The sequence below is a fragment of the Leiobunum rupestre genome, chromosome 7 (assembly GCF_980474605.1).
Source record: "Leiobunum rupestre chromosome 7, qqLeiRupe1.1.hap1, whole genome shotgun sequence".
Classification (NCBI taxonomy): Eukaryota; Metazoa; Arthropoda; class Arachnida; order Opiliones; family Sclerosomatidae; genus Leiobunum; species Leiobunum rupestre.
The window spans coordinates 24,688,820-24,713,680 of NC_143390.1; the positions used below are offsets into that span (position 1 = coordinate 24,688,820).

The window sequence follows — 24,861 nt, forward strand, 5'->3', positions numbered from 1 at the left end:
ACCTTTTATTTGTGACGCAATTTTCGCTCTATAAGCTGCTAAGCCGCCAGATAGATCGCGTTTCGCGTTTGAACGAGTCATGATTTGTACAGCTTGTATTATAGCGTCTTTATTTGCCGGATTTTTCGTATTTATTGTGATATTAGCGGCATTAGGCAAAGAATTAGGTCTCAGAAGAAAATATATCGAATTTCTCCTCCAAATATTTGAGGTGAGAATGAAATTTAAATGTAAATTTAATAAGCCTTTGTGAAACGCATGCCCATAATTTTCATCCCTACAAAATAGAACGGTCATTGATAGATAACATTTATGAGACATTTACTACATTATCTACATAACGAGTTAATATGGTTTTTATTAATTAAATTGTTACTTTCTTGAAGCATTTTTCTTTGATTTTTTGTATAGAAAATTGAAAGAGTTGAAATTTGCTTTAACCTCAATTTAAGGTTTTTTATTATACAGTATTTTGTCTCTAATGTTTAAAGACAAAATTTGACATACATCAGGAAAACTTTTTTTAAATATCTTTATATGGATATGGCAATAATTTTACACTTATTTCTTTAATAACAGGAACAAATTGGTTAATATTAAAATATTTATCAAGTGGTTCAGTTAATTTCCAATAAATATATTTTTTTTTAATCTCATAAAACCCTTATTTTATATATACAAAAAAAAACCCTGGTTTTAGAATTAGCTAGTTGGTAATTTTCAAGAGGAAATATCTTGGCAAATAATCTAAGCTAGTGTGTTATAAGAGTTGGTTATCCTTGAATCGTTATCTAGCGTATAGTTTTAGCTTTGGAAGTTTGGTTGATCAGCATTTTCCTTAAGTTGTTTTTTTTTAAATATATATCTTTCATTTTAAGTCTAATATTGAAATTGGTTAATATAAAAATTTTAGAACAAACCTTTTGATAAGTTTAATTTATAATACTACATAATTTGACACAAAAATTGTCAGTTAATTAGCTTTATTTAATTTCATAGTTTGGAAAAGAGCGAATAGACAAAGCTGAAGAACGATTGAAAAAAGATATTGATTATGAAGATGTTGTATTATTAAACCATGAAGAAAATGATATTAGGAGAAAAAAAACATCTGGTAAAAAAAATCACTAACATAATCAGAACCATATTAGGTATTAAGTGACTATTTTATTTTCTCTAGTCATCAGCAGAGAAGCACCGAAGCTTCTACCCCAACCCGATAAACATTCGGCTATACCTCGTAACCGGTCTTATAATACACTGACACAAGAATTCAGATTAGATGATGCGATGGATTTTTTAAAAGCTGGTGTGGAGGTGCATATATGATCTATCTCTTTTATTTATTATGTTGGAAGTCTATATTATATCGCCCAAGAATATTATAGACTTCATTCAATGTTTATATAACTAAATTTTATTTAACTATTATAAAGGCCATTATAGAAGATGAAGTCACTCAGCGATTTGCAGCTGAAGGTAACGTTAATTTTTGGAAAATTCTACGGAAATGTGTGCTCTAACTGGTTCTGTAAATATAGAATTGCCTTCTTGGAATCTGCTGACCAGGACAAACAAAAATTATCATTATATAAGGTCTTTTCATCGCAAATTGGCAAAATGTCTGCAAATCTTTAAACTACATTATTGAACTTTTTACAGTATGCGACTCACAATATTATGGGGAATCGGATGTATTATTCGATATTTAATATTGATGCCGCTTAGGTAATAAATTTTAAAATACGTATTTTTCTTTAAATGATTGTATAATGATTGTAAAACATTGTTTTAGAGTGTCTTTAACTGTGTTTGGTGTTGGCTGGATGGTTTTATGCACATATATTGTTGGTTTTGTTCCTGAATCAAGGTAAATATAGTTTTTTAATCTCGAAAAAAATGCTTTTTCAGTCTAGTTTTATAAAATTATCTGAATTTCACCTGTAATAGATAAGATACGTCATTTCTGATAAATTTATGATAACTGAGAAAGCATTGAAACTGATAACTCATAGATAATTTTTTGATGTCAGTTATAAAGTAAAAACTAGGGTAATCTATTTATACTCCGATCATTTCTTTTTTCCCCCCTTTCCTGATTGATTTGTCTGCGAATCTTATTTGGAATAAGTGTTAGGTAAATACGCATGTGTGTTGAGTGTGAGAGCATGATATAGGCCTCTTAAAGACTTAGATGAAAACACATCTACCTTGTTATTTTAATATTTACTTTGATGTTATAGATTAAAAAGATGGCTGTATCATCGTGTTGCGGTTATGTGCTTTAGGATTTTGGCAAGGGCGTTATCAGCTGTTGTTACTTATCATAATACGTATGTTAGAGCTCAAACTCCGTGAATCTACCTAATTTTACAAAATGCATTATTTTATTTACAAATTAGAGAAAATATGGCAAAAGGTGGAGGAATTTGTGTAGCAAATCACACTTCTCCTATTGATGTTGTAATTTTATCTAGCGACAATTCTTACGCATTGGTAATATATTCTAGCGTGCTTAAAGCGTGTTTCTTATTAGTCTGGCAGGAATATTTTTGGTCTAAATGAGTCAAAAATGTTTAAAGGACCAAAGGGTCTGATGTTAAATATTTACTTATTTTTGTGAACCCTACAATGTTGGAACTAAGCACTTTACGACCCATGATCTTTGGACCTTTTTGACTTAAATAACATGTTGCAAAAATTTTCTTGGACTTATAAGGAACTTCCTGTATTTAAATAATACCACTGCTAATAAGTAATAAACTGTAGGTTGGGCAAAGTCAGGGAGGTTTTTTGGGTGTCCTACAAAGAGCTCTCGCAAGAGCTACGTCACATATTTGGTTTGAAAGATCAGAAATGAAAGACAGAGCGTTAGTAGCTAAAAGGCTAAAAGACCACGTGGAAGATCCAGATAAATTACCAATTTTAATATTCCCAGAAGGTAATGTACAAAGTTATGTATTTTATTGAAGATATTTGTTCTCATTTGTATTTCATTTAAACAATTAGGAACTTGCATAAATAACACGTCAGTTATGATGTTTAAAAAAGGAAGCTTTGAAGTGGGAGGAAAAATTTACCCAGCTGCAATTAAAGTAAATAGTCTTTTATTTTGAAGTTTCTCTAGTCCTATCACCTAGTTTTAATTAATTGTTTGCTGTAGTATGACCCGAGATTTGGAGACCCTTTCTGGAACAGTAGCAAACAGGGTTACATGCACTATCTGTTGATGATGATGACAAGTTGGGCCATTGTTTGTGATGTTTGGTACCTTCCAGCCATGGAAATTAGAGTAAAAAATATATCATTTTTCCGTAACACCCTGCGACCGAAGTATATAATAAACTGCATTCAGACGGACGTATCTAACTTAAATGTTAAAAACCTATAACGTCTTTTTAAGGCAATGACTAAAACAGTTTGTAGCGTTATCTGAACTAGAGGTGTGCACTGAGAAAACTGTATATTGCTTGTTTTACAGTGTGTTGAAACAGGGTTCGTAAGGAACCTGAATAACCTTGATAATTCAGGGATTTTAATAATATCATAAGTCGGGGATTTTATTAGTTAAAAAATTTTGCATTGCAGAGAGATAATATTCCCTGTATAGTTGGTAAATAATTATATTACAAAAAAAGATAATTATACTGGCAAAAATTTTTCAAGAATAACCTGGATAAGTCGGGGATTTTTGAACCCTGTGAAATGTGCACATCTGAAATATGTAGTTGGATACTATCCCGAAAGGAATTTATTATAAACTTATGCTTGAGGCTATTTATTTATTTTAAAATCTTAATATTGTTTCTCTCAGGAAGGTGAGGGCGCAGTAGACTTTGCAGGTCGGGTGAAATCTGAGATTGCCAAGAGAGGTGGTTTGGTGGAATTGGTGTGGGATGGACAGTTGAAACGAATGCAAGTAAAGAGGGAATGGAAAGAACAGCAACAAGTCGAGTATAGTAAAAAGATTCTAGGATCAACAACGAAGGAATGAGTGATTTTAAAGCCGGTCAACAAAAAGAATAGGTGTCATAAATTAGGCCTCATTTTTTTTCTAATCTTTCCTCCGTGTCCTACATTTCCCTTCATTGGTTTAGATTAAGGTGGTCACAAAATAGCTTGCGGTCGAGAGACTAAAAATGCGTACGAAGGACTAATATTTTTTCATACGAAATGTACAGTTACATGTAGTTACTCAGAGGTGCACAAAATGTTATTTTGAATGGTGATGCAATTAGATACACTTTGTAAAATTTATACAAAAGGAGAGCTTGGGTATGTTTCGTGGCAAAATTGTAATTTTTACAAAAAATTGCAATTTTTCAAAGTAGCCTTTTGTATGGCTAATTGTTTCATTGACTGTAAAGAGGATATTTTTTTTAACTCTTACTTGTAAAAGAGTAAAAGTATTTTTTTGTCGGTCTGATTATACAAAGTACAACTTGGTTGTATCTAAAATTGATCGAATAAGAAACATTCCTATATCAGTCTCAGATAGACTGTCCTGCCACCAAAGAAATAAGTTTCCTAGTGATTACCAAAAGAGGGTTTATATATTTTTTTCTTTCAGTATGAGGCATTAATTTTTGAATTAAGATGAGGATAATTTTTTTGATTATTTAATTTATTTAAAGGCAACAAAGTTCTGTTGCCCTTTAAAGTATATGTATAATTAATTTTGCTCGTAAAGTACAATATTTAGTTCGTCAGTTCTTCCAGACTTTTATATCTTCTGATGTTTTTCATTTTCAAAGTTTAATCTAATTTCCTAATACTTTTGTAATATAATGATTTCTGTTATTTCCTTCATTAACCTTAACCACTTCCTTTTTTAGCTTTTAATAATTTTGAGATTATCAGTTGGCTGTACTTTGGCATTAAACTAATGAGGAGTAGCAAAACTGAATGTTTGTTCTGCCACCCATATATGTATTTAGTAAATTGTATAAAGAATTAATTTTAGATAATTTTATTTTAACTGTGCCCCTCCAGGAAAACTTTATATATAGTTTGAAACCCTACTCCCTTAAACTGCTTTTGTAAATACCATGGTGCCATAAACCCAGGTTTCAATTCTTAATGCAGCGTCATTAAAAGTTTTGATTGGTTTTGAATAGTATAAAAGTTCTTTTCTTACTTTTTGGAGACCTAAAAAACAAAATATTTGTCCGACCCCACGGATTTATAAATGCTAAAAGTTTATCCATTCTCTTTGGTAAAATAATTTAAGCTTTACAGTTACCATTCTTGGAAACTTCTGATATGTCACTCAAAATTTCGCTGATCATAATCGATAATATTAGTGTCCATCACATTTATTACATCGGTTATCCCAACGAGACTTTACGCGCAAAGCTCCGCGAACTTGCAAACTGACATGGCGTAACTCGGGATCGTATAACCAGCCAGAGCTGAATTTGGATCATGTACTGAAAGTAAAACTGAAGAAAGAGAACAGTCTCAGTCACGATAAAGTCCTTGAAGATTATTCCAAAAATATTTTTTTAAACATGGGAACTTTTAACTTTCCGCGATTTTCCTTTTCCATGAGTAATTTATTTCCGATCATTATAAAGATTGCTAAGTTACAATTATTTGCAATCCTGCATGGGAAATCGTAGAATTACAAACTTAGATTTGAAAAACTTAATATAACAAAATCAATAAAAAAAAATATAGGGAAAGCTGTGCACAATGATCGAAGAATTAAAGTTAAGCGTATAAAATAATAGTGCAACATGATAATGGTCAAGGGTGAAGTTCAGGATGGAGAGGCTTCCTTACGCGTACTGCCACCTAGTAGGCAAAATATCATTGGCGAATATTAGTTTTTGGTGTGGGGTTTGACAATTTTGTTATTGTGGCCACGAGTTCTGTGAAGGACGTTGAATTAAAAGAAGATGTTTGGATCCAGGACAAAGTCATCCGAACACATACTCTATAACTGTAAGTGGGGAGTCGATGTTAAGTTAAGTGTCTGTTTGGCAACCGGCAGATTGACAAGTCTTTTTGTCCGCTTTGTGAACCGATTGCTGGTTTTGTTCGCCAATTGCCCAGCCATGATGGGCTCCGAGAAGCATTTGTCACCGCATTGGGTGCATAGTCAACGTAAGCTGAATCTGCTTGTTGCGCAAGCGACAGTTTTGAACTGCCTGGAATTTGCGAAACACGGGGTAAAATGTGGCGAGCACGGCGCGTGGGATCGTCGGTTTGGGATGAACAGATCAACGCCAGTGTTCATATTCTCCCGAAAACTGAGCCAATAAGTTTCCACATCGTCAGAGGACAGTATTTCCACTCAATTGCGCTGTAATTGGTAAGCTTGTAACTCACCGTAATTTACTTTGAAGAGATCCAAGGTATACCGAGTACACTTGAGCTCATGTAGTGACTGACTGGTATAGGTGAAGATTGTGGCTAGTTCCTGGGAAATATTTGGTTGGTTGGTGAGCTCCAGGTAGTGGACTCAAAGCTTCCTATAGCTGTGTACTATAGGAAGGCTTCCAGAACAGTCAGTACTACGGCGGGGATCGATAAAGGAGACAGAACACTAAAACCAGGTGCGTAGCGAAGGGTTTAAAATGGGGTGGGGGGCGAATTTCAAATTTCCCAAACTGAAAACGTAAAATTTGTCCAACTTTATGGAATAAGTTTGGAACTAATTAATATCAAACCACAAGTTTTTGACTTAATAATTTCACTATATATAAATCAACATAAGAAAACTACCACTTTTTATTAACGTATTTTTTCTGAATAATGTAGTAACTTTAGCAGTTCAGTTGTTCACTTTAATTCTTCGTATTTTTAGCTTCGTCTCCCTACCCTTTCAAATACTTAAGTTAATAGGGAGTATACATGTATAGTTACGTACTTCTATTCTACATAAAGTTTCATATTTAGGGTGAATCCGCGAATTTCAGTTTAAATGGAGGAGCAGCGAGATATGGCGGACGCTTATTAAATTAAAAACAAGTAGCGCCTTCAGCTGACAATTTTCCAATTTTGTTTCTATTCCCTTAAAATACATACATAATATCTGGACTTCGCCGCTCTTCGAAAAACGAGAGGTCATAATGCCAAGATAGTCAAACCACATGTCCGTACTACCACCCGTCAATGGCACTTTTCCGTCCGTACAATTACCTTGTGGAAGAAATTACCCAGCGATGTACTCCACTGCACCTCACGCCCAATGGCCTGACGCAACATTAGAAACCATCTCATAAACTCTCAGTAACCCCACAATGTTCCCATTTATCCCCTGTTTGTACAATTGGCTTCACATTTTTTCTTTCTCATGTTTAACGTTTTTTTTTCTTCTTCTATATCATATTATTGTCATATCTGCATAAGCCACAACCTGTAAGATTGCACCAAAGCTTACTGTAGCTTAGCAGTCTATTATGTATTCAAATAAATAAATAAATAAATTAATTGATTACAAAATTTAAGTCGATGTCTTCAGAAAAATCTCTGTGTACATGGCTAAATCAAGAACCTTTTTTGGCCACATACATTACGGAGGTATTTTAGACTATCTAGTGAATGAGGTAATTGTCTGTTTGGACGACCCTTAAGGTGTTGGAGTGTGCAATAACTGGTGGCTTTACCGGGGAGTCGGAGTCTGGCACTTGTAACCCATAAAGGTGGTGGTGCACTGAGATATGTTAGCTCTGATCAAATGATTCTATCTCCACTTCCGACTTCGGCTAATGGAGAGGGTCCCGGCAAGCAAGTCGCCTCGGAGGATTGGGTAGCCTGCTGTGAGGTGGCGTGTACGGTGTGCCCTGTTTCCTGGCCTTAGGGGCCCACCGGGAAATCAGGTGCCAGCTGGCCGGGTTATGTGGGCTGCGGTTTGCCCGTCTTTCCCCTTTAGGAGCTCTTTCTGAAGGGTATGGCTCTCTACCTACGTAGGTAGGGTGTCGGCTGGAGTTGCTATAGCTTACGGCCTATTGGTTAATCCGGCCCTGAGGGTGCGACCGTCAATAGTAGGGTTCTGCTACCTATGACTTTTTTGTCACCTGTCCGAGCTTGCGGACGCTGGTGTATGGCCAGAGCCGTGCATGGGATCGATATCAATTTCTGACCCAATGTTTGGACGAATATATCGTAATAAATTTTTTGCTTATTTCATCTTAATGTCAAAATAACTTCTGTAAAAAGACTGAATTCGGATCAAAATAAAGGCAGTGAGGTTATAATTAATCCTCAATTTTATTTGGGCGGGGGCTCGAGCCCCACAGCCCCAGAGCCCCAACGGAATTATGTGTATTAGTTTCACCAGAAGTATCGAAAATATCTCTTACGAGATGCTCATTCTCGTCCCTCTCTTTCTGGATGGACAGACTTATCATGCACTCCACCATTAAATTCGATAATCTCCCGGGTTCCCTGTTAAGAGCAACAAAATAGGAAAACCGCGAGTTAGCTTTGTTTTCTCTACACTCACGTATCATTCACATATTTCGCCGAAACGGTTTCAGATAAACCAAATGCCCAATTTTACGTGTCACGATTGTCCATGTTTATACTGCTATTGAAGTAAGACACTGGCAACTGTTATAGGGAGGCGTTGCGAAGAAACGGACTTTCAGCAGTTACCCATTCGAAGCCTAAAACGTCGAATGTTCATTTCGTAAACACAAAACCTCCCTTTGATTAATATATGTGGGTCAGCACTCCCATGCATGGTAATATAATCGAACGGAACACCAATTAAATTTTTACGGAGTGCCGTTGAGGAGAAATCGACTCTTCGTGGTGACCCATTCGGATTAAGAACCATCATCGCCAACATCCGCATCGAAAATAACTGCCTCTTCCTATCTATATCTTAGAGCTCGGCGGAACATATAAATTAACCGCCAAACTTCCAATTATTCATAAAAATTTCGGTTAACTGTTTATTTATGGATATTATTCGCGGTTATAAAACGAATTAATATACAAAAAGAACTTTTCATTCGGATAATTTTCAGCTATGGATAAAACAAATAAATCGGATATTTCTTATCCAAACACCGAGCTCTACGATATATCCATGGCGGCGGAACTAGCTTCAAATTATTCAAACTCTCTGCACAGACGAAATAAGAGTGAAAAAACACGTTTTCGGCCTTGTTCATAAGGGTAGTAGGGTTTTCGAGCGGGTCCTAAAAGGCACAGTGGAAGACCACCCCCAACTCCCCCCGCTCCTACCGCGAGTATACAGTGGAAGACCACTGCTCCCCCTGGTCATTCCCAAAAGGTGTAGTGGAAGACCGCCACCCGGCGGTGAACAGCCAAGCCTGCACCACCGAGGGTGACGCAATACTTAGGTGTTGTACAGCCAAAGGCAGGGTGGTGAACAGCCAAAGGCAGGGTGGTGAACAGCCAAAGGCCGGGGTGATGATGAAGGGTAAATACTTAGGTGGTGAACGCGTAAAGGCGGGGTGAACTAGCAATGCTATGTTTAACGAAAGAGTGACGCAATACTTAGGTTTTGAACAGTCAAAGGTAGGGGTGGTGAACGTACAAAGTCAGGGTGGTGCAGTTAAGAAACTTTCCTTGGCTGGACCGCCGAATGTCAAGAGGGTTTGAATCATGCTCTTGTCAGGGCCGTCTTTAGCTTTAAGGCGCCCCTGGGCTAATTATATTAGGCACCCTTTTATTTATTTTTATAGTATTTTTTATATAGACGGCGCCCCTCCGGGGAGATGCCCTAGGGCTTAGCCCTACCTAGCCCAATGGTAGAGAGGGGCCTGGCTCTTGTAACGATACTGTTGATAGCATGAGGTAACTGATCTGTCACCCAATGATACGTGGACTTTGCCAAAGAGACTGTGTAAAAAAAATTTCTGGACCAACTTGGTCCGCAGGTGTTGTTGTTTTAGATACAGCGTCATGAATATCGGGTTTGGGTAAAGTTCCATCTGCTTTCACAATTTTCACTTGAACTTGAAGTAGGGTGTTTTTCAGATCAATGTACATCTCTGAGTTTCCGGCGATATTAAAGATAATTGCTTGGTTTTCATTTACGTTCGATGTTGGATTGTATTCAAATAATTCAACCCATTGACTTCCTATTATGCCAGTATGAGTATAAGGTACGTGAAATAAATCAAGCTCCGAGCTAATGCTGTTCTGCGAACTGGGGTGAGCTAGAGACATTGTTCAATGGTGATGATTACGATAATATATCAGACTGAAGCAGAGAACATCTTTTCTTCTTCCTGGCTCGAACTGAACTGATGATGGGAGACGTTTTACGTTTCCTTTTGCAACCATTTCCAGTCAGCTTAGTCACTGCTTCGGAAGGTTTCTTCCCCCGAGATTTTAACACCACTTGAGACGTCGGATGCAATTTTAGCTCCGGTATTTAAAAAATTTTGACCCAGGAATGTAGCGCCCTTTTTGAGTAAAGGCATGGCAGACCGAAATGACGAGGCCAATATATTTCCAAGACCATATCCTCTTAGCACGGCTACCCCACGATATACCGGAATTGATCCGTGTCCAATTTGATTTAAGTAATAGTTATTGTAGTCGTTTACAGAAACGTGATCTAAAATACGTGGAGACATGTCTATCCTTTGACTCGCTAGCCACAAATGAGCGGAAGAAAGATTTTACACCTGATTTTATAGAGAAGTCCATGTTCTTCGGGGTCTAAAATGAAGAGTGACGTGAACTTTTCCTCGTTCGAAATGTACAGGCTGACCCATTTAACTCATAATATTAATTTCAAAGGTTTGAAAATTGTTATTCGCTATAGGCATATAATGTGGTCCGTCTCCGTCTTTTCCTTGAATACTTATAATACGTAATAAGGGAACATCTGAATCTCCAACCGATCGACTTTTTATTATGAACAGAGAATGTAACCCAGCGTCCATATCGCAACTGAAAGGAGCCGTCGTTGACGTAACCACGGTAACATCTTTGTTTAGCATTCTCGTGAACCCTAGGGTACGTTCAGTAACTTGCAACAAATTCAACGGTTTAAGATTTAAAAACCGGTTTTTTACTGTACGATTTTTTAAACTTCCGGTATGACGTTACGCTGCTCAACCGATTGAAACCATTTCAATCGTCTGGGCGAGCCGGTTTATTTGCAGCGTGACGTCACAACGTTAAGGAAAGTAATGGCGTTTAACCGATTGCGTGAGTACAGAAAAGCGTTCAGTAGCTCTTGACGTAACGCTGCAAACGATATGCAACGGTTCAGAACCGCTGCAGGTCCGATTACTCTTACTGAATGCAGCCCTTATATGAGGGCGATTTCACGGGATAAATAAATTTGGTTCATTTCTTAAAGTTCAACAATTACACGACGGTTTGGTTTGTTGTAATATAACATCATCAATAGTCATGATTTCCAGTAAATCTTCAACTCCGTAATATCCTGGTGGTATTACTATATTAACGAAATCCATTGCGTCGTTGAAATTTTCTATGTCAGTGCGTTTTCTCAGTGTCTTAGGTGTTTTAGTCTTTGATTCTTCTAAAGAATCCGGTAGAGACATTGTTTTCCAAATTCGAACTATACACTCTCCTTGAACGTTATTCCAAGTTCTTGGGTAACTGATTTCAGCAAGTACAACTTCGTAAGCTCCCTCGAGCCTTATACATTCCGGTAAATACGTTCTAAACTTGCTTATAGTATTGTTTTTGAAATAGCGCAGAGAAGAGTCGGACGGTAACGTGATATAGAAACTCATAATGTGACGATTTCTTGCACCCAAGTCCCAAGAGTCAAAATCTGAACCGTAACCACGCCAACGTACTAGTAGTTCTTTAGTTCCGTCTGGTTTTGTTCTTTTCCTTAGAACTTTTTCGATTTTAAATAAGCAGTTTTCGGGGTCTTTCCCGATTTTTCTGTATTTCCTAATTGTAGAACACACCCGAAATGGGTTCGGATTTCAAATCCTCGAGTTTATATACTGGTGGGTATGTACTGCGCTACTTTGAATAATTCTTCAGTAAAGTTCGCTTTGAACCCCTTTTCGAAAGTTTTTTTATTCTTGCAAATTCGAACCAAGTCACCAACGTCAAAGGGGGAAAAATTAACTTTCCCGTATAAATTTTGTCACACTTGTTTTGAATTTTCACTCGTCACTTCAACTGGTTTGCATTTAATAAATTTGTGATAGTTGTTGTTATAACAAATCCGGTAATACGTCAATGTATTTATGCATATTGTTTTGCGTGAAATAACGGTACATACGGCTTTTCAAGGTGCGATTAAACCGCTCTACGATGCTACTGTTCACCCCCGAATGGGTAGCGAAAAACTTGATACCTCGACGTTTTAATTCCCGTTGTACCTCCTTGCAAAGTAATTCGTTCCCGTGGTCTGATTGTACAATCTTTGGTTTTCGACCTGATTCCAAGATTGATTTAAAAGCCTTAAGTATGGTCGTTCCTTTCCTTTCTTATCCTTGGTAGCTACAGCGAAAGCGTATTTGCTAAATACGTCTATACAACATAATAGGTATCAGAAAACCGTTATTATCATGTCGTTTAATATCTTGCAGGTCGAGTTGCCATTGTTCGTCTATTCCATATACGATTGTCTTGTTTCTTCTGAATTTATGTTTTATCGGCTTGTGTAAAGTAGGCCTATAGGTATCCTGACGTTTTAGAAATTCCTGAATGTCATTTATGGAAACTTTAAGACCCTTTGCTCTGGTAGCCCGATAAAGACAGTGTATTCCACCATAACTTCCGGGGTCCTTTACACTAAAGTAAATTTCTTTAAGCGTATCCATTCATCGTACAGTTCAGTTTCCGTTCGTGATACCAGTACGCGAACTCAAATAGCTCAAAAACGATAATAATAAATAATAGCAAAAACGCCGTTATAACTTTAGGTGATTTTAAATAAGAAAAGGATAGTTCTTTAGTGTTGTCGTGCGTGGTTGCTCTGGCACATTGGGTTAAGTTCGAGGAAAGGAAGTAGTGCAGAAAGCTGGTGACTTCCGAACTGGGGCTCGTATTGGTTAGCCAGTCTATGGAGGGGTAGTTAAAGTCTCCCATAATTATTAGGTCGGAGCTGGCGCTAGTGAGCTGGGTGATAAGTTGGTTCACACTCTTTGTGTAGGCAGGCTTGGCCGAAGGTGGACGGTATACACAGTAAAGCCGCAAGCATGATGCGCCAATGTTTAAGAGATTATCAACCCAGTGGGAGTGGGGTCGATGCTTCCTTCCATGTTGAAGTCGAAAACGTAAGTGAAATAAAATGACACGCAATATAAGTTTATATTCTTTATTTCAATTTTATCCAATTCAATAACCCGTTTCTATCCATAGACTCGGGACTTTGCGGTAAATCAAAATAGTATTCACCTTCCGAGTCATTCGGTTTCTCAGTTTGGGGAACCCTTCCCGATTCATTTAGTTTATCAGTAGGGACCGCATTACCAATGGAGATAGAAAATGGTAATTTATTTTTAACAAGAGTTTTGGGTACACTCCTTATGACTATGAATTCTCTTCATTTTGGAATAAAAACAGCAGCTTCTTCTCCTGGTATAAGTCCGATTCGTAGTCTGTGATCATCTGACATAGTTGGTCAAATCCACCCATAAATACCCAAAGTCTCCAGCGATTGCTTGATGAAAGGCGTCGATGACGTATTTACTGTTAGTTGGGGAAATCTGTCTAGCCAAATGAAATATCACCGATTTGTCACGGGGTGTCTTGAAAATTATCAGATAGTGCGCGTTTAAATTTAACGTTCTAATTTCCTTCCCAGGATAATACCAATTTTGCATAAGTACAAAAACTGACGTGTTTTTATGATGAGAACCTCTTATACACAATTAATTAGGGACATCCTTGTTATTTGATATTTCACAAAGTAAATCATCAAGAATAACAAAATTCTTGACATTTGGGTCTAAAATTTTAGCGTCTAATAATCCTTCGTGAAATTCAACTGTGGGTGTATCATCTAATACCGAATTAAACAGTTTCGGTGGGGTGGCGGAGTGGTTAGCACTTTCGCCTCCCAACTTGTGGCACTGGGTGAAAACTCGGAACAACTCCTTCTGCCCTGAGTTTGCAAGTTCTCTCCCCACTGGTTTTAAGGGGTTTTCCCCCGAGATCTTCGGTTTCCCCTTCCATAAAAACTTGTTGAGGTTAACGGTAATAGTTAGTTTAGGGAGCTGTTGGCTCGCGTGGCTTGCAGGGCTTGCCACCACCCTCCTACGCATTGTAACCCGGCCACCTGAATTAAAAGGCTTTAAAAGTCGCTCGATGACTTAGGCCTAGGGTGGTGCCTTGGGTATTAGCCTAGCTGATTATTATTATTATTATTCCGTATAGCACCATATAATTATCTCTGGTGGGGGCGAAATATAGCCCGGGGAAATTAGCCGAAATAAAGGTCAAACCTGGAACAAATTAGGAACAAGCTAGTTCCAACGGATATTGTAAGTACTAGTGGTGCTTATTATGGGAAAAAAAATTCCTGACTTCCGGTTGGGGGAACACCCCCAAAAGTGGCCGCCATCTTGGAAATTTTGGTTTTTTCCTGTTAACTCCATAACGATTGGTCGCACATAAATCTTGCAAATAAACAAAACTACTATACGACGATTACCTATCGAACTATATTTGAACCATGGCAATGCGCCATACGGTTCAAAGGTTACCGGTATTTTCCGAATGGCCGCCATCTTGGAAATTGTGGTTTTTCTCTTTTTACTCCAAATCGGTTGATTGCACATAAAAGTCGTAAGTAGAAGAAACCACGAGCAGACGATTATCTACCTAAAGGTATTTCAACCATCGACGTGTGATGTATGGTTCAAAAGTTACATGCGATTTTCAAATAGCTGCCATCTTGAACATTTTGGATTTCTTTTTAATTTCCTCCCAAACGGCTGGTAGCACTTAAAATCCGTCGAAGAGTAAATTAGAAAAAGCGAATCATCTACCAGAATGGTTTTGGAACATCTCCGTGCGCGGAATTATTCTAAACTTATAAGACCCAATTGTGTGTCAGAAAGATAAATTACGTAAATAAAGCTTTTCTTCATTCCAGCGCCACCGAGTGTATTGTTTGGAACGTACCTTCTCTAATTGTTCTGAACTCAATATTTTCCCTACTCGCCAGAGCCGAAAGAGAAGAGAGGGTAGTAAATATTTGGTTTGTAGCTTTTTTTATAGTCTTTGATGAAAAAAGATCTCATTAGGTAATTTACCGCATCGACTAGAAGGTCGCCCTCTTTATACTTTTTCGAAAACATCACAACAGTTCCCCCAATTTCAGTTGCCCCGCGAACTCAACACTTCCAGACGGAGATAAAGTATATGTCATTGACGGCGGGCATTTACTACATAAAGTAGTATGGCAGCGGCCATCTACTTACCGCGAAATCTACGACCAATATGTCAACTTTATCAAATATCACTACCGGGCTAACTGCGTTGTGGTTTTTGACGGCTATGATGAACATATATATTCGACTAAGTACCAAGAGCAAACAAGAAGCTTAAAAATTTCGAAATATACTCCAGATATTATTCTTCAGGACGATATGGTTAACACAGTCAACCAAGCCGACTTCTTTAACAACGTTTTTAATAAAAAATCTTTTATTTTGAAGATATCAGATAAATTAAAATTCGCCAAAATTTTAGTAGTTCAAGCGAAAGGTGACGCAGACGCGGTGATTGTATCAACTGCTCAGAACTACAGTACTAAAAACCGTTGCGTCGTCGTAGTAGCAGACGATACCGATGTAATGGTACTGCTTATCTACCACTCGTCTAATACGAACATATTCATATTGAGACCAGGGAAGTCATCCAAAGCCGATAAATTAACAGACACATAAACTAAGAGAGGAATTAGGAAATTTAGCTGACGTTATACTATTCGTGCGTGCGTTTTCTGGTTGCGACACAACTTCCACCATTTACAAAAAAGGAAAACTTACCGTCCTGAAACTCTTTAAGAACCATCCAGATTTGGTTACAAAGTGTCTTGTGTTCACGTCCATGACGAAAATGTGGTATGAAATGTAGTGCTATGTATATGTGCGTTGAATGTAACGGGATTTCTTGTTTAAATAACTATAAAGATGTATGTGAAGAAGAAATAAGCGATATTTTTGACGATTAACCAGCTAAATAAAGTTTTAAAGCAATGGTACCTCGTTTAATTGGTTTTGGTTTTCACAGAAAAATCCATGTTTTGAACATATTCAGTGAAGGAAATACCGGTAACTTTTGAACCATACAGTGCATGTAGGTGGTTCAAATACTGTTAGGTAGGTAGGTAGGTAATCATATGTTCTTAATTACTTTCCTTAACTGATTTTAAGTCCGACGAACCATTTGGAAGTATCAGGAATCATTTTCTAAGATGACGGTTGTTCAACAAATACCGGTAACTTTTGAACCAGGTTCAAATACCGTTGAGTAGATAATCGTCTGTTCTAAATTAAGCACCTTAAGATATTGTAACTGCAACAAACGGTTGTAGAGTAAAAAAAAACACACAATTTCCAAGATGGCGGCCATTCGAAAAATACCGGTAACATTTGAACCGTATGGCGCACTGCCATGGTTCAAATATCGTTAGATATGTAATTGTCGTCGCGTAATTTTGTCAATTGGAAAGATGTATGTGCGACCAACCGTTTTGGAGTAAACCGGAAAAAAATATTCCAAGATGGCGGCCAATTTTGGGGGTATTCCCCCCACCGGAAGTTAGGAAAAAATATTTTCCCATAATAAGCACCACTAGTACTTACAATATCCGTTGGAATTAGCTTGTTCCTAATTAGTTTCACTTTAAAAGGTAATTTCCCCGGGCTAATACACGTATCTTTTTATATTTGATAAGACTAGCCACGAAAAAGTATTTTCCAGACTGAGTCGCACCTGCGATAAGACCGTTAAAAGGATGTTGCAACCTGAAATCCATTTTAAGGAATGACACATTTTTCCTAAAACCACTAGTTTTTATTTTCAAAGTTGTTTAGCGTTACAGACTATTCTAGCGACCATGCATTTACAAAATTCCTCATTTAAAAAGGTTTTTAAAGTAATTTTTTTATAAATCTCAATGTAGTCGATATTTCAAATCAAAATCAAATCAAATCATTTTTTATTATTTGTAACTTATTATTATACATTGCTAATTTGTATGGCCAAGTCTTATAAGACTTTTAGGCCAAGTTTAGGCAGGGTTCATCGGGGAAAAAAAATCCAAAAAAAATCCAATAGAAAATAAATATTTAAAATAAATTAAAAAAAAAAATAAACAACAACAACAAAAGAGAGAAAAAAAAAGGAAACACGTACACTTCCATAATTACAAAAACCGATTTCCGTATAAAATCATTATATAGGTTTTTCTCGAGGGGCTGATCACTCCGCGTAATCGGTGTGCAGAGCCGTACTTTTGACTGTACTAATGGGATTACGCGTAATCTTTGAAGTCCCTGCCTTTGGCAGTGGTAATCTAAGCGTAATCCGGTGTACAGATTTTCTAAGAGTGGTTAGCCCCTCGGTTTTTCTTTTTCACTTTTTTCGGGTATATTATAGGTTGCTAATAATATATTTTATACATTTTTTAAAACTGTTTACATTTGGGGTGTTTTGTACATGGTTAGGTAGATTGTTAAAGGTCTTGATACCATAATAGAAAAGATATTTTAATTTTTTGTGGTATTTGCAGTCGGCACAGCGATATTGTCATTTGATCTTAGTTGAATACTATTATTATATGCTATAGTAAATATATGATAAGGCTGTTGTATGGATTTGTATATAAACATTAAACAGTGGTACGTATAGATGTTCTTTAACATTTATAATAATAACCACACGCATTTCCGTGTCTTCTAAACAGTTGTCACAATAGGATTGGATGATCATAGTAACAGGGAAAAATCATTGCTTAGAATTATAGATATTGGGGTGGAGGAGTGGTAAAATTGCGGCTCTTCGTTTTTCCAACTGCTTTTCTGATGTAACCAAAAATGGACCAAAATGGACCAAAAGTACCCTAAAAGCAACCAAAGTCACCATTACAGGCCCTTTGTACCCTATTTCGGATTAAAAGTAACCTAAACTGGACCTATTAGCTTTATTGTAATGTTAAACTCCCATAGAGATTCCCCTAAAAAGAAAAAAAAAGCTTGCGGTCCAATTTTGGGTACATGAGCCTTTGTACGTTCACCACCCAGCACCACCCTGACTTTCTACGTTCACCACCCCTACCTTTGACTGTTCAACACCTAAGTATTGCGTCACTCTTTCGTTAAACAGAGCATTGCTAGTTCACCCCGCCTTTACGCGTTCACCACCTAAGTATTTACCCTTCATCATCACCCCGGCCTTTGGCTGTACACCATCTAAGTATTGCGTCACCCTCGGCGGTGCAGGCTTGGCTGTTCACCGCCGGGTGGCGGCCTTCCACTGCACCTAGAGCATAGCGCCGAACCAATCTTCAACGGCGGCGGCGTGGCGCGCCGATTTGCAGAAAATAATCGGCGTCGGCGGCGCCTAAGGGGAAAAACTGCCCCCCCCCCCTAGAAATAGCGACAGCCTTTTAAAAGACTGCTAGAACTTGAACTGTTAAACACATTGAAAAATAAGTTGACAAGCCAAAATATACCTCTCCTCGCAAGCGTTACTGTATCCGTGGTTCTGCGGTAGAACGTTCACCTGTCGTTCAAGAGGGCTCGGGTTCGAATCCCGGCCGATTAAAAAATTATACTACACCCAATGACAAAAAGGGGGCGCTTTTGGCAAAACCTTTTCCCTGATTCTAAGAAACTGGGTACGCAGTGATTACGCTTTGCCCCGAAAATGCGAAAGCGTTCGCCGGCCTGACAGACAGACCCGCCCACAGACAGACAGATACGTTGGTTGTATAACCCCTCCTAGGGTACAAAGTCCCCTCGGAGAGGTAAATATACATGTTTAATAGAATGTATTTTATTAAAATAGGGACCACTTGTTTCCAAAACGAGAAAGAGCTAACTTTTTTACATACTATAATATGTAACTTATTTAATCATAAGTGTGCTAGAAAGAACTTTTTCACAATGAGACCTTGTTGCAAGGATATGACGTCACTTCCCAGTCGATGACGGTTTTATCGTCATCAAAAGTAGTTCTGGCGGGGAGGGAAGGAAGTTAAAACCAGTTTTACGCGACGGTAGTGCTGTATTTTCTTTGGTGGCTGTGAAACAAGGTCTCATTTAAACTTTTAATACAGAGATGTTAAACAGAGGCACACTTATGAGTAACTGTTACATATGATACTATTAAACTAAAACATTTACGCTAGTAATAACAATACTGTACTTATTTACTACCATTTCACTAGTATTATTATCTATACACTCTTTTTAGAAACGTTTACTGGGCGCCGCCATTATCGTACATCCCCCCAAAACAAGCTCTCATTGTGAATTTCTATGGGAAAGGCTCTTATTGGCACACTTAGGGTAATTATGCCACTTATGGTTATACTAAATGGCAGAACTTTATTATTTTAAACATCATCATGATAAGATAAAATTTAAAAGATGTTTCGAAGTTTGCAGGCCTCTAGTTATTTCAGCGTGAGTGTAATAATTCAGCGCGATGCTGAGCATAGAGACATATGTCTGATGCTGAGTATGTCTTTACTCCATCTGGTGGTAGAAAACGTTACTAAGTATTCATAGAGTTTCCCTTTATGCTCGTTTTGAATAAACAATTTATTTTTGGTTAGGACTTGACGTATTACTACTACGTCACATACTTTTATGTTTTTCATGAGATAAAGGGACCCTGGAATTCCCAAAATGTTTAACGTCTTTTGGTTAAACAAGTCGCCTAATCCACTTATTCTTCACATGGAAAGCAGGCAGTTAGATTTCGTGCATTAGCAGAAGTTCTTCATAAGTGGAAGGAGTTTACGGTTAAAATTGAAGGTAAGTAAATGTTTGGATCAAAATTATGGATTAATGTACCATAGGAAATTCTAATTATATACACTTGGAAGATTATGGGACCCTGATGAATACAACCGAGGTTTTCGGGAAGAACTTTATAAGTTATCCCAGAAACTCAGTCTCAGAACGAATAGGGGTTTCTTAAATCCATTAGTGAAGATGACCAGCCAATGAAAATACGCGCTTCGTCTTACATTCGTCGTAGTTCAGGCCCCAACCGTTTCTCCATGTGCATTCGCTGTATTCCTTAGTGGATATCATTTTCCTTGACTTTCGCAAAGCCTTTGATTCGGTTCCGCATGAGCTCCTCAAGGCCAAACTTTACCCCTACGGGGTCAGGGGTAGGACCCAGAACCCGCTTTGAGCTTACAGGGAGTTTCGAGTGGTACTCCCCGGGGCCACCTCCGACTGGCTCCCTGCTTCCTCTGGCGTACCACAAGGATCGGTCCTGGGGCCTCTCCTCTTCATCATCTACTTCAACGACATCGGAGACAACGTCGTCTCCCAACTTTACATCTTCGCGGATGACGTAGCACTCTCCAGGCCGATCTTCTCGACACAGGACTGCGTTACTCTTCTATCCGACCTCGACACCATCGGCAAGTGGAGTGAGCAGTGGCTGCTATCACTAAACTCTGCACAGTGCTCAGTTCTCTCTCTTCGCAGAGTTGGTCAGCCAGTTCACTCAGCGAAATATGTCCTTCAAGGTGCTGACCCGCGCACGTCTCATCTAAAAAATATCTCGGAGTTACCTTAACAGACACCCTGGAGTGGTACACCCACATGAACCGTGTCATTGCCCAAGCCGCTAGGGCCTTGGGTTTTATCCGCTGACACTTGTCCCGCTGCTCCTTTGCGACGAAGTCGGTAGGAGTTAAAACTTACGTCCTTCCAATCCTGGAGTACAGTTCGGGCGTCTGGTCCCCATCAACTGCAAGTGGCGTCCACGTGGTTGACAATATCCAGCGACGTGCCCTTCGCTTCGCGACCAGCGTTGGTTTCGCGTGGAGTACGTCGATGACAAACGTGCTCAAGAACAACAAATGGGACACCTTAACTTTGCGCCGCCGTCTTAAGCGGCTCATTATCGTAAATAGCGTGGTTCATTGCTCCTGTGGTGCCCTCACCCCCCCCCCCCCCTCTCGGCGGTCTTGTCTGACTGGAATCGGGTCACCTGTATAATCCTTCCGGGCTTCAGACTTGCCGTCCGCAAACATTCATTTCTCCACTCCTCCATACAAGAGTGGAATTCCCTTCCGGAGTACCTAAAGGACGTTCCCGGTCGTGCTCAGTTCCGGAAGTCCCTTGCTACGTACTTGGACCTGTACGATTAGCGCTACTCCTAGTCTCAACGTGATGGGTTTTTAACCCTTTGTCGGGCTTTAATCGAGCTAAAGAACTAAAGACATTCGAAGTATGTGCAGTGTACATATATAATTTCCTGTTTGAAGCTATATGCTATAAAAAAATTTAATTTTATTATAATTTTACAGTGTTGTTATTTTATGATACTATAATGAGTCTAGGTGACGCCGCGGTGCCCATGTTCTTCCGTGGCACTAATGGTTCTTCCGGGCGGATATTTTTAAAAACGGCAAAAAAAAGCGCGAAGTTAAATCAAAGATAATATAGTACGGTTGTATACTATTGGACCGAATCCCATTTGACCGAATCCCATTGAACCGAAAAGTATTTTCGTTTATAGCCCAACATGGCGGGATTCAGTTGAATGGGAAATTTAAATCTGGTTCGTTTTCACTTCGGGTAGGTTAGTTCAGGTTGGGTTAGGTTAGGTTAGGTTGGGTTGGGTTAGGTTAGGTTAGGTTAGTTCAGGTTGGGCTAGGTTAGGTTAGGTTAGTTCAGGTTGGGCTAGGTTAGGTTAGGTTAGTTCAGGTCAGGCCCGGACTGGCCCAGGCGGCCAAATAGGAAAACCTTGGAATTAATGGGAAATGGGGCCAACACGACTGCGTAGCCGGTGGTACCAACTACTAGCCAGTCCGTCCCTGGTTCAGGTTGGGTTGGGTTGGGTTAGGTTAGGTTAGGTTAGGTTAGGTTGGGTTAGGTTAGATATGGTAGGCAACTATTTAACGTCGGGTCTTATCAAGGTTATTTTCCAAAATTAAACCCGGAAAATATCAAATTTCAAGGGAAAAAGGTCTAAAAATACACGTCGGTACGAAATAATAAATATTTAAGACATAGTTTAGTCCAAATTAGATATACTATCGTCACGTAACCTATGATATATAAATATGTATCACTAACGGTATATTGAATGAAAACCGCGTAAAACGCGGTTTGGAATTCGGTTGAATGGTACATTCGGACGAATGGGATTTCGGTCGCTGCCATCTAGGAGCAACAAACACAGCACTTCCCACACAAGGAGAACGCAACCCGTCAAAAGTCGTGGATTTTCTTGTTTACATTTTTCATTGGCTAGACGCTTTAGCGCCTGCTGCCATCGGAAGGGGAAAATTCTTAAATTGTCTTCCCCCCGCCCGTAAAACGTTCAGCGTAAAGGCTCGTGACGCTCCTCGAATGAAATTCGTACACAACCCTTCGTTAGCGTGTTTAAAGGCAGCTGCGTTCTCCTTGTGTTTGTTACTCCTAGCTGCCATCTAGGAGCAACAAACACAGCACTGCCCACACAAGGAGAACGCAACCCGTCAAAAGTCGTGGATTTTCTTGCGTACAATTTTCATTGGTTAGACGCTTTAGCGCCTGCTGCCATCCGAAGGGGAATATTTGGAAATTGTCTCCCTCCCCCCGCCCGTAAAACTTTCAGTGTGAAGGAAATTTGTGCACAACACTACTTTAGCGTGTTTAAAGGCTAGCTGCGTTCTCCTTGTGTTTGTTGCTCATAGCTACCTTAGTGCTATCACCGCCAACTTTGATGATGCGCTGTTGCGGGAACAGCGCATCATCGAAGCTGGCCGTAGTATTATCTACAGTTGGTTACCATGGTAGCTATGGAGCTAATTATTTCGGAGTTACGGCAGGAAGTGGGCAAACGCTCTTGACTACACGCGAGGCTTTTATTTCCAATATAGGGTAACACGCGCACTTCGACGAGAGAGTGACGTTGAAATCATGAGTTTATAAAATAATTCGCGACCGAAATTTATCGCTACACCCCCTTTGGTTCACCATTGTAACCTAGGTAGCTAGCGGTTAAAGCAGACGCCATTAAAAATTTGATAATATAATGTCTATATTTCACCTCGGTTTATATATTTACACAGGTTAGACTACTTCGGCTCAGAGATGGACGCTTATGAGCTACTCCCGCGTTAAGAGAATTTGAAAAATTCTACTTCGCGCCTACAGCGCCTGCTTTTGTAAAGTTTCTGAACTATAATCAACTATTGTTAAAATAATATTTATATTTAAAAATGGAGTGTCACCTATATTTTAAATTTAAATGTATCGTAGATAATTAAAAAAAATTAAAATACATATTATCAAATTATAAATACGGTAGCTCATTAGTGTATTTATAATTAAAATTTATAAAAATTTAATTTATAATAAATTAATTAGTACTATTTATATACATTAGAGGGCGTACCAGTAGCATAGTAGAAAACAGGGTTGCCTGTCAGAAGAACTTAAGAAGCTCAAAACGCTAGCACGTATGAACTATGAAGGTACAAGTAGTCTAACCTGTGTAAATATATAAACCGTGATTTCACCTAAATACGGTTCCATTTAAATTGTGAAGCGTCTGCTCGCTGTATGTGCAGTGCTTCCACTTTGGGAAAAATTAAATTCCCTTTTTTCGGTACTAGGTGAGCTAACAAATTCCCCCTTTTCCCTCTTAATTTTTAAAATTCCCCAAAATTTTCCCTGTTGAATCTTAACATAAAACGCCTAAGATATCATATTTTGTCTCTATAATATTGACACATGAAAATGACGTAAACCGGAATATGTACGTCATTTTCATACCAAATTAAGGATTATTTTTCTCAGTAAATTTATTGTATAACTATTTGTACTAATAGCTAATTTCGGAAAAATAAATTAACACGGAACGAGAATTACTGAATTAGACGAAAGTTTCAAAGTAACTATTTTAACAACGAGTCCAAAACGAATAACTTCAAAATTTGCTAAAATTCAATGTTTACAATGGACTTGATAATCAGGTATAGGATAATTACCACTTCGCTTATAGTGCAGCAGTATCTGGCTTTATACAAAAAAAAAACAAAAAAAAAACAATATTTATTTCTCAATGAACAACAATGAAAAATATGTTGACCTAATTGAAAATAGTAGTAATTTTCATTGTTTCCTTGACAAAGACGAATATTACCTTTTTTTCCCCAATTTCCTTTTTTTTTCGAAAAATTAGTGTTGTAAGTCGGAAAATTTTCCGCGGAAAATTACGGAGGCCTTTTTTCCGGAAAATTTTCCGTATTTTTCCGAAAAATATTAAAAACGTTTTCATTCCATGATTTGTCTAATATATTGTTTGCAAATTTAAATAAAGCGGCATTTTCACCTCATTTTTTCTAATCTAAAAGTAAAACTAAACCTATAGACTAGTTTAAACTGGTTGAAATGTAACACTATTATTGTTTTGTAGTATGTTTACTGATATTAGTCATTTTAAATCGATAAAAAGTTTAAAACATTAAAAACCCTTGAAAAGTAATATATGTTTAAATTTTTTATTTTTCCGATTTGCGGAAAATTTTCCGGAAAATTTTCTGGAAATTTTTCCGCATTTTATTTTTCCGGAAAATTAACAACCCTACGAAAAATATTGAGTTTTCTAATTTTGAAGGGCGGAAATTCGGTACTTCATGATCAGGTCGATAATTGTTTGAGGTGTCAACGAGGTGTAAAAAGCCTCCAAGGATTTCTGTTTACTGGTACATACTGTTTTTAGCCATAAGTACGA

At 38.1% G+C, this 24,861-nt stretch overlaps 1 protein-coding gene across 1 annotated transcript; it reads left to right on the forward strand.

Annotated features, from left to right (window-relative positions):
* Positions 1-19: 19 nt before the first annotated feature.
* On the forward strand, positions 20-5,124 carry Gpat4 (Glycerol-3-phosphate acyltransferase 4). Its single transcript, XM_090152782.1, has 13 exons — positions 20-211; positions 1,000-1,114; positions 1,181-1,317; positions 1,437-1,479; positions 1,542-1,596; positions 1,663-1,728; positions 1,796-1,870; positions 2,244-2,333; positions 2,403-2,496; positions 2,770-2,941; positions 3,010-3,095; positions 3,164-3,292; positions 3,815-5,124. Exons 1-13 carry the CDS (start codon positions 80-82, stop codon positions 3,992-3,994), a joined length of 1,374 nt encoding a protein of 457 aa, XP_090008908.1. The 5' UTR covers positions 20-79; the 3' UTR covers positions 3,995-5,124.
* Positions 5,125-24,861: the final 19,737 nt, after the last annotated feature.

Excerpts from the sequence above, each read along its gene's own strand:
- Gpat4 (XM_090152782.1), top strand. The coding sequence starts at position 80 with ATGATTTGTACAGCTTGTATTATAGCGTCTTTATTTGCCGGATTTTTC. Across the intron at positions 2,942-3,009 it reads AATTTTAATATTCCCAGAAG|GAACTTGCATAAATAACACG; the intron begins GTAATGTACAAA and ends TTAAACAATTAG. Across the intron at positions 3,096-3,163 it reads TTTACCCAGCTGCAATTAAA|TATGACCCGAGATTTGGAGA; the intron begins GTAAATAGTCTT and ends TGTTTGCTGTAG.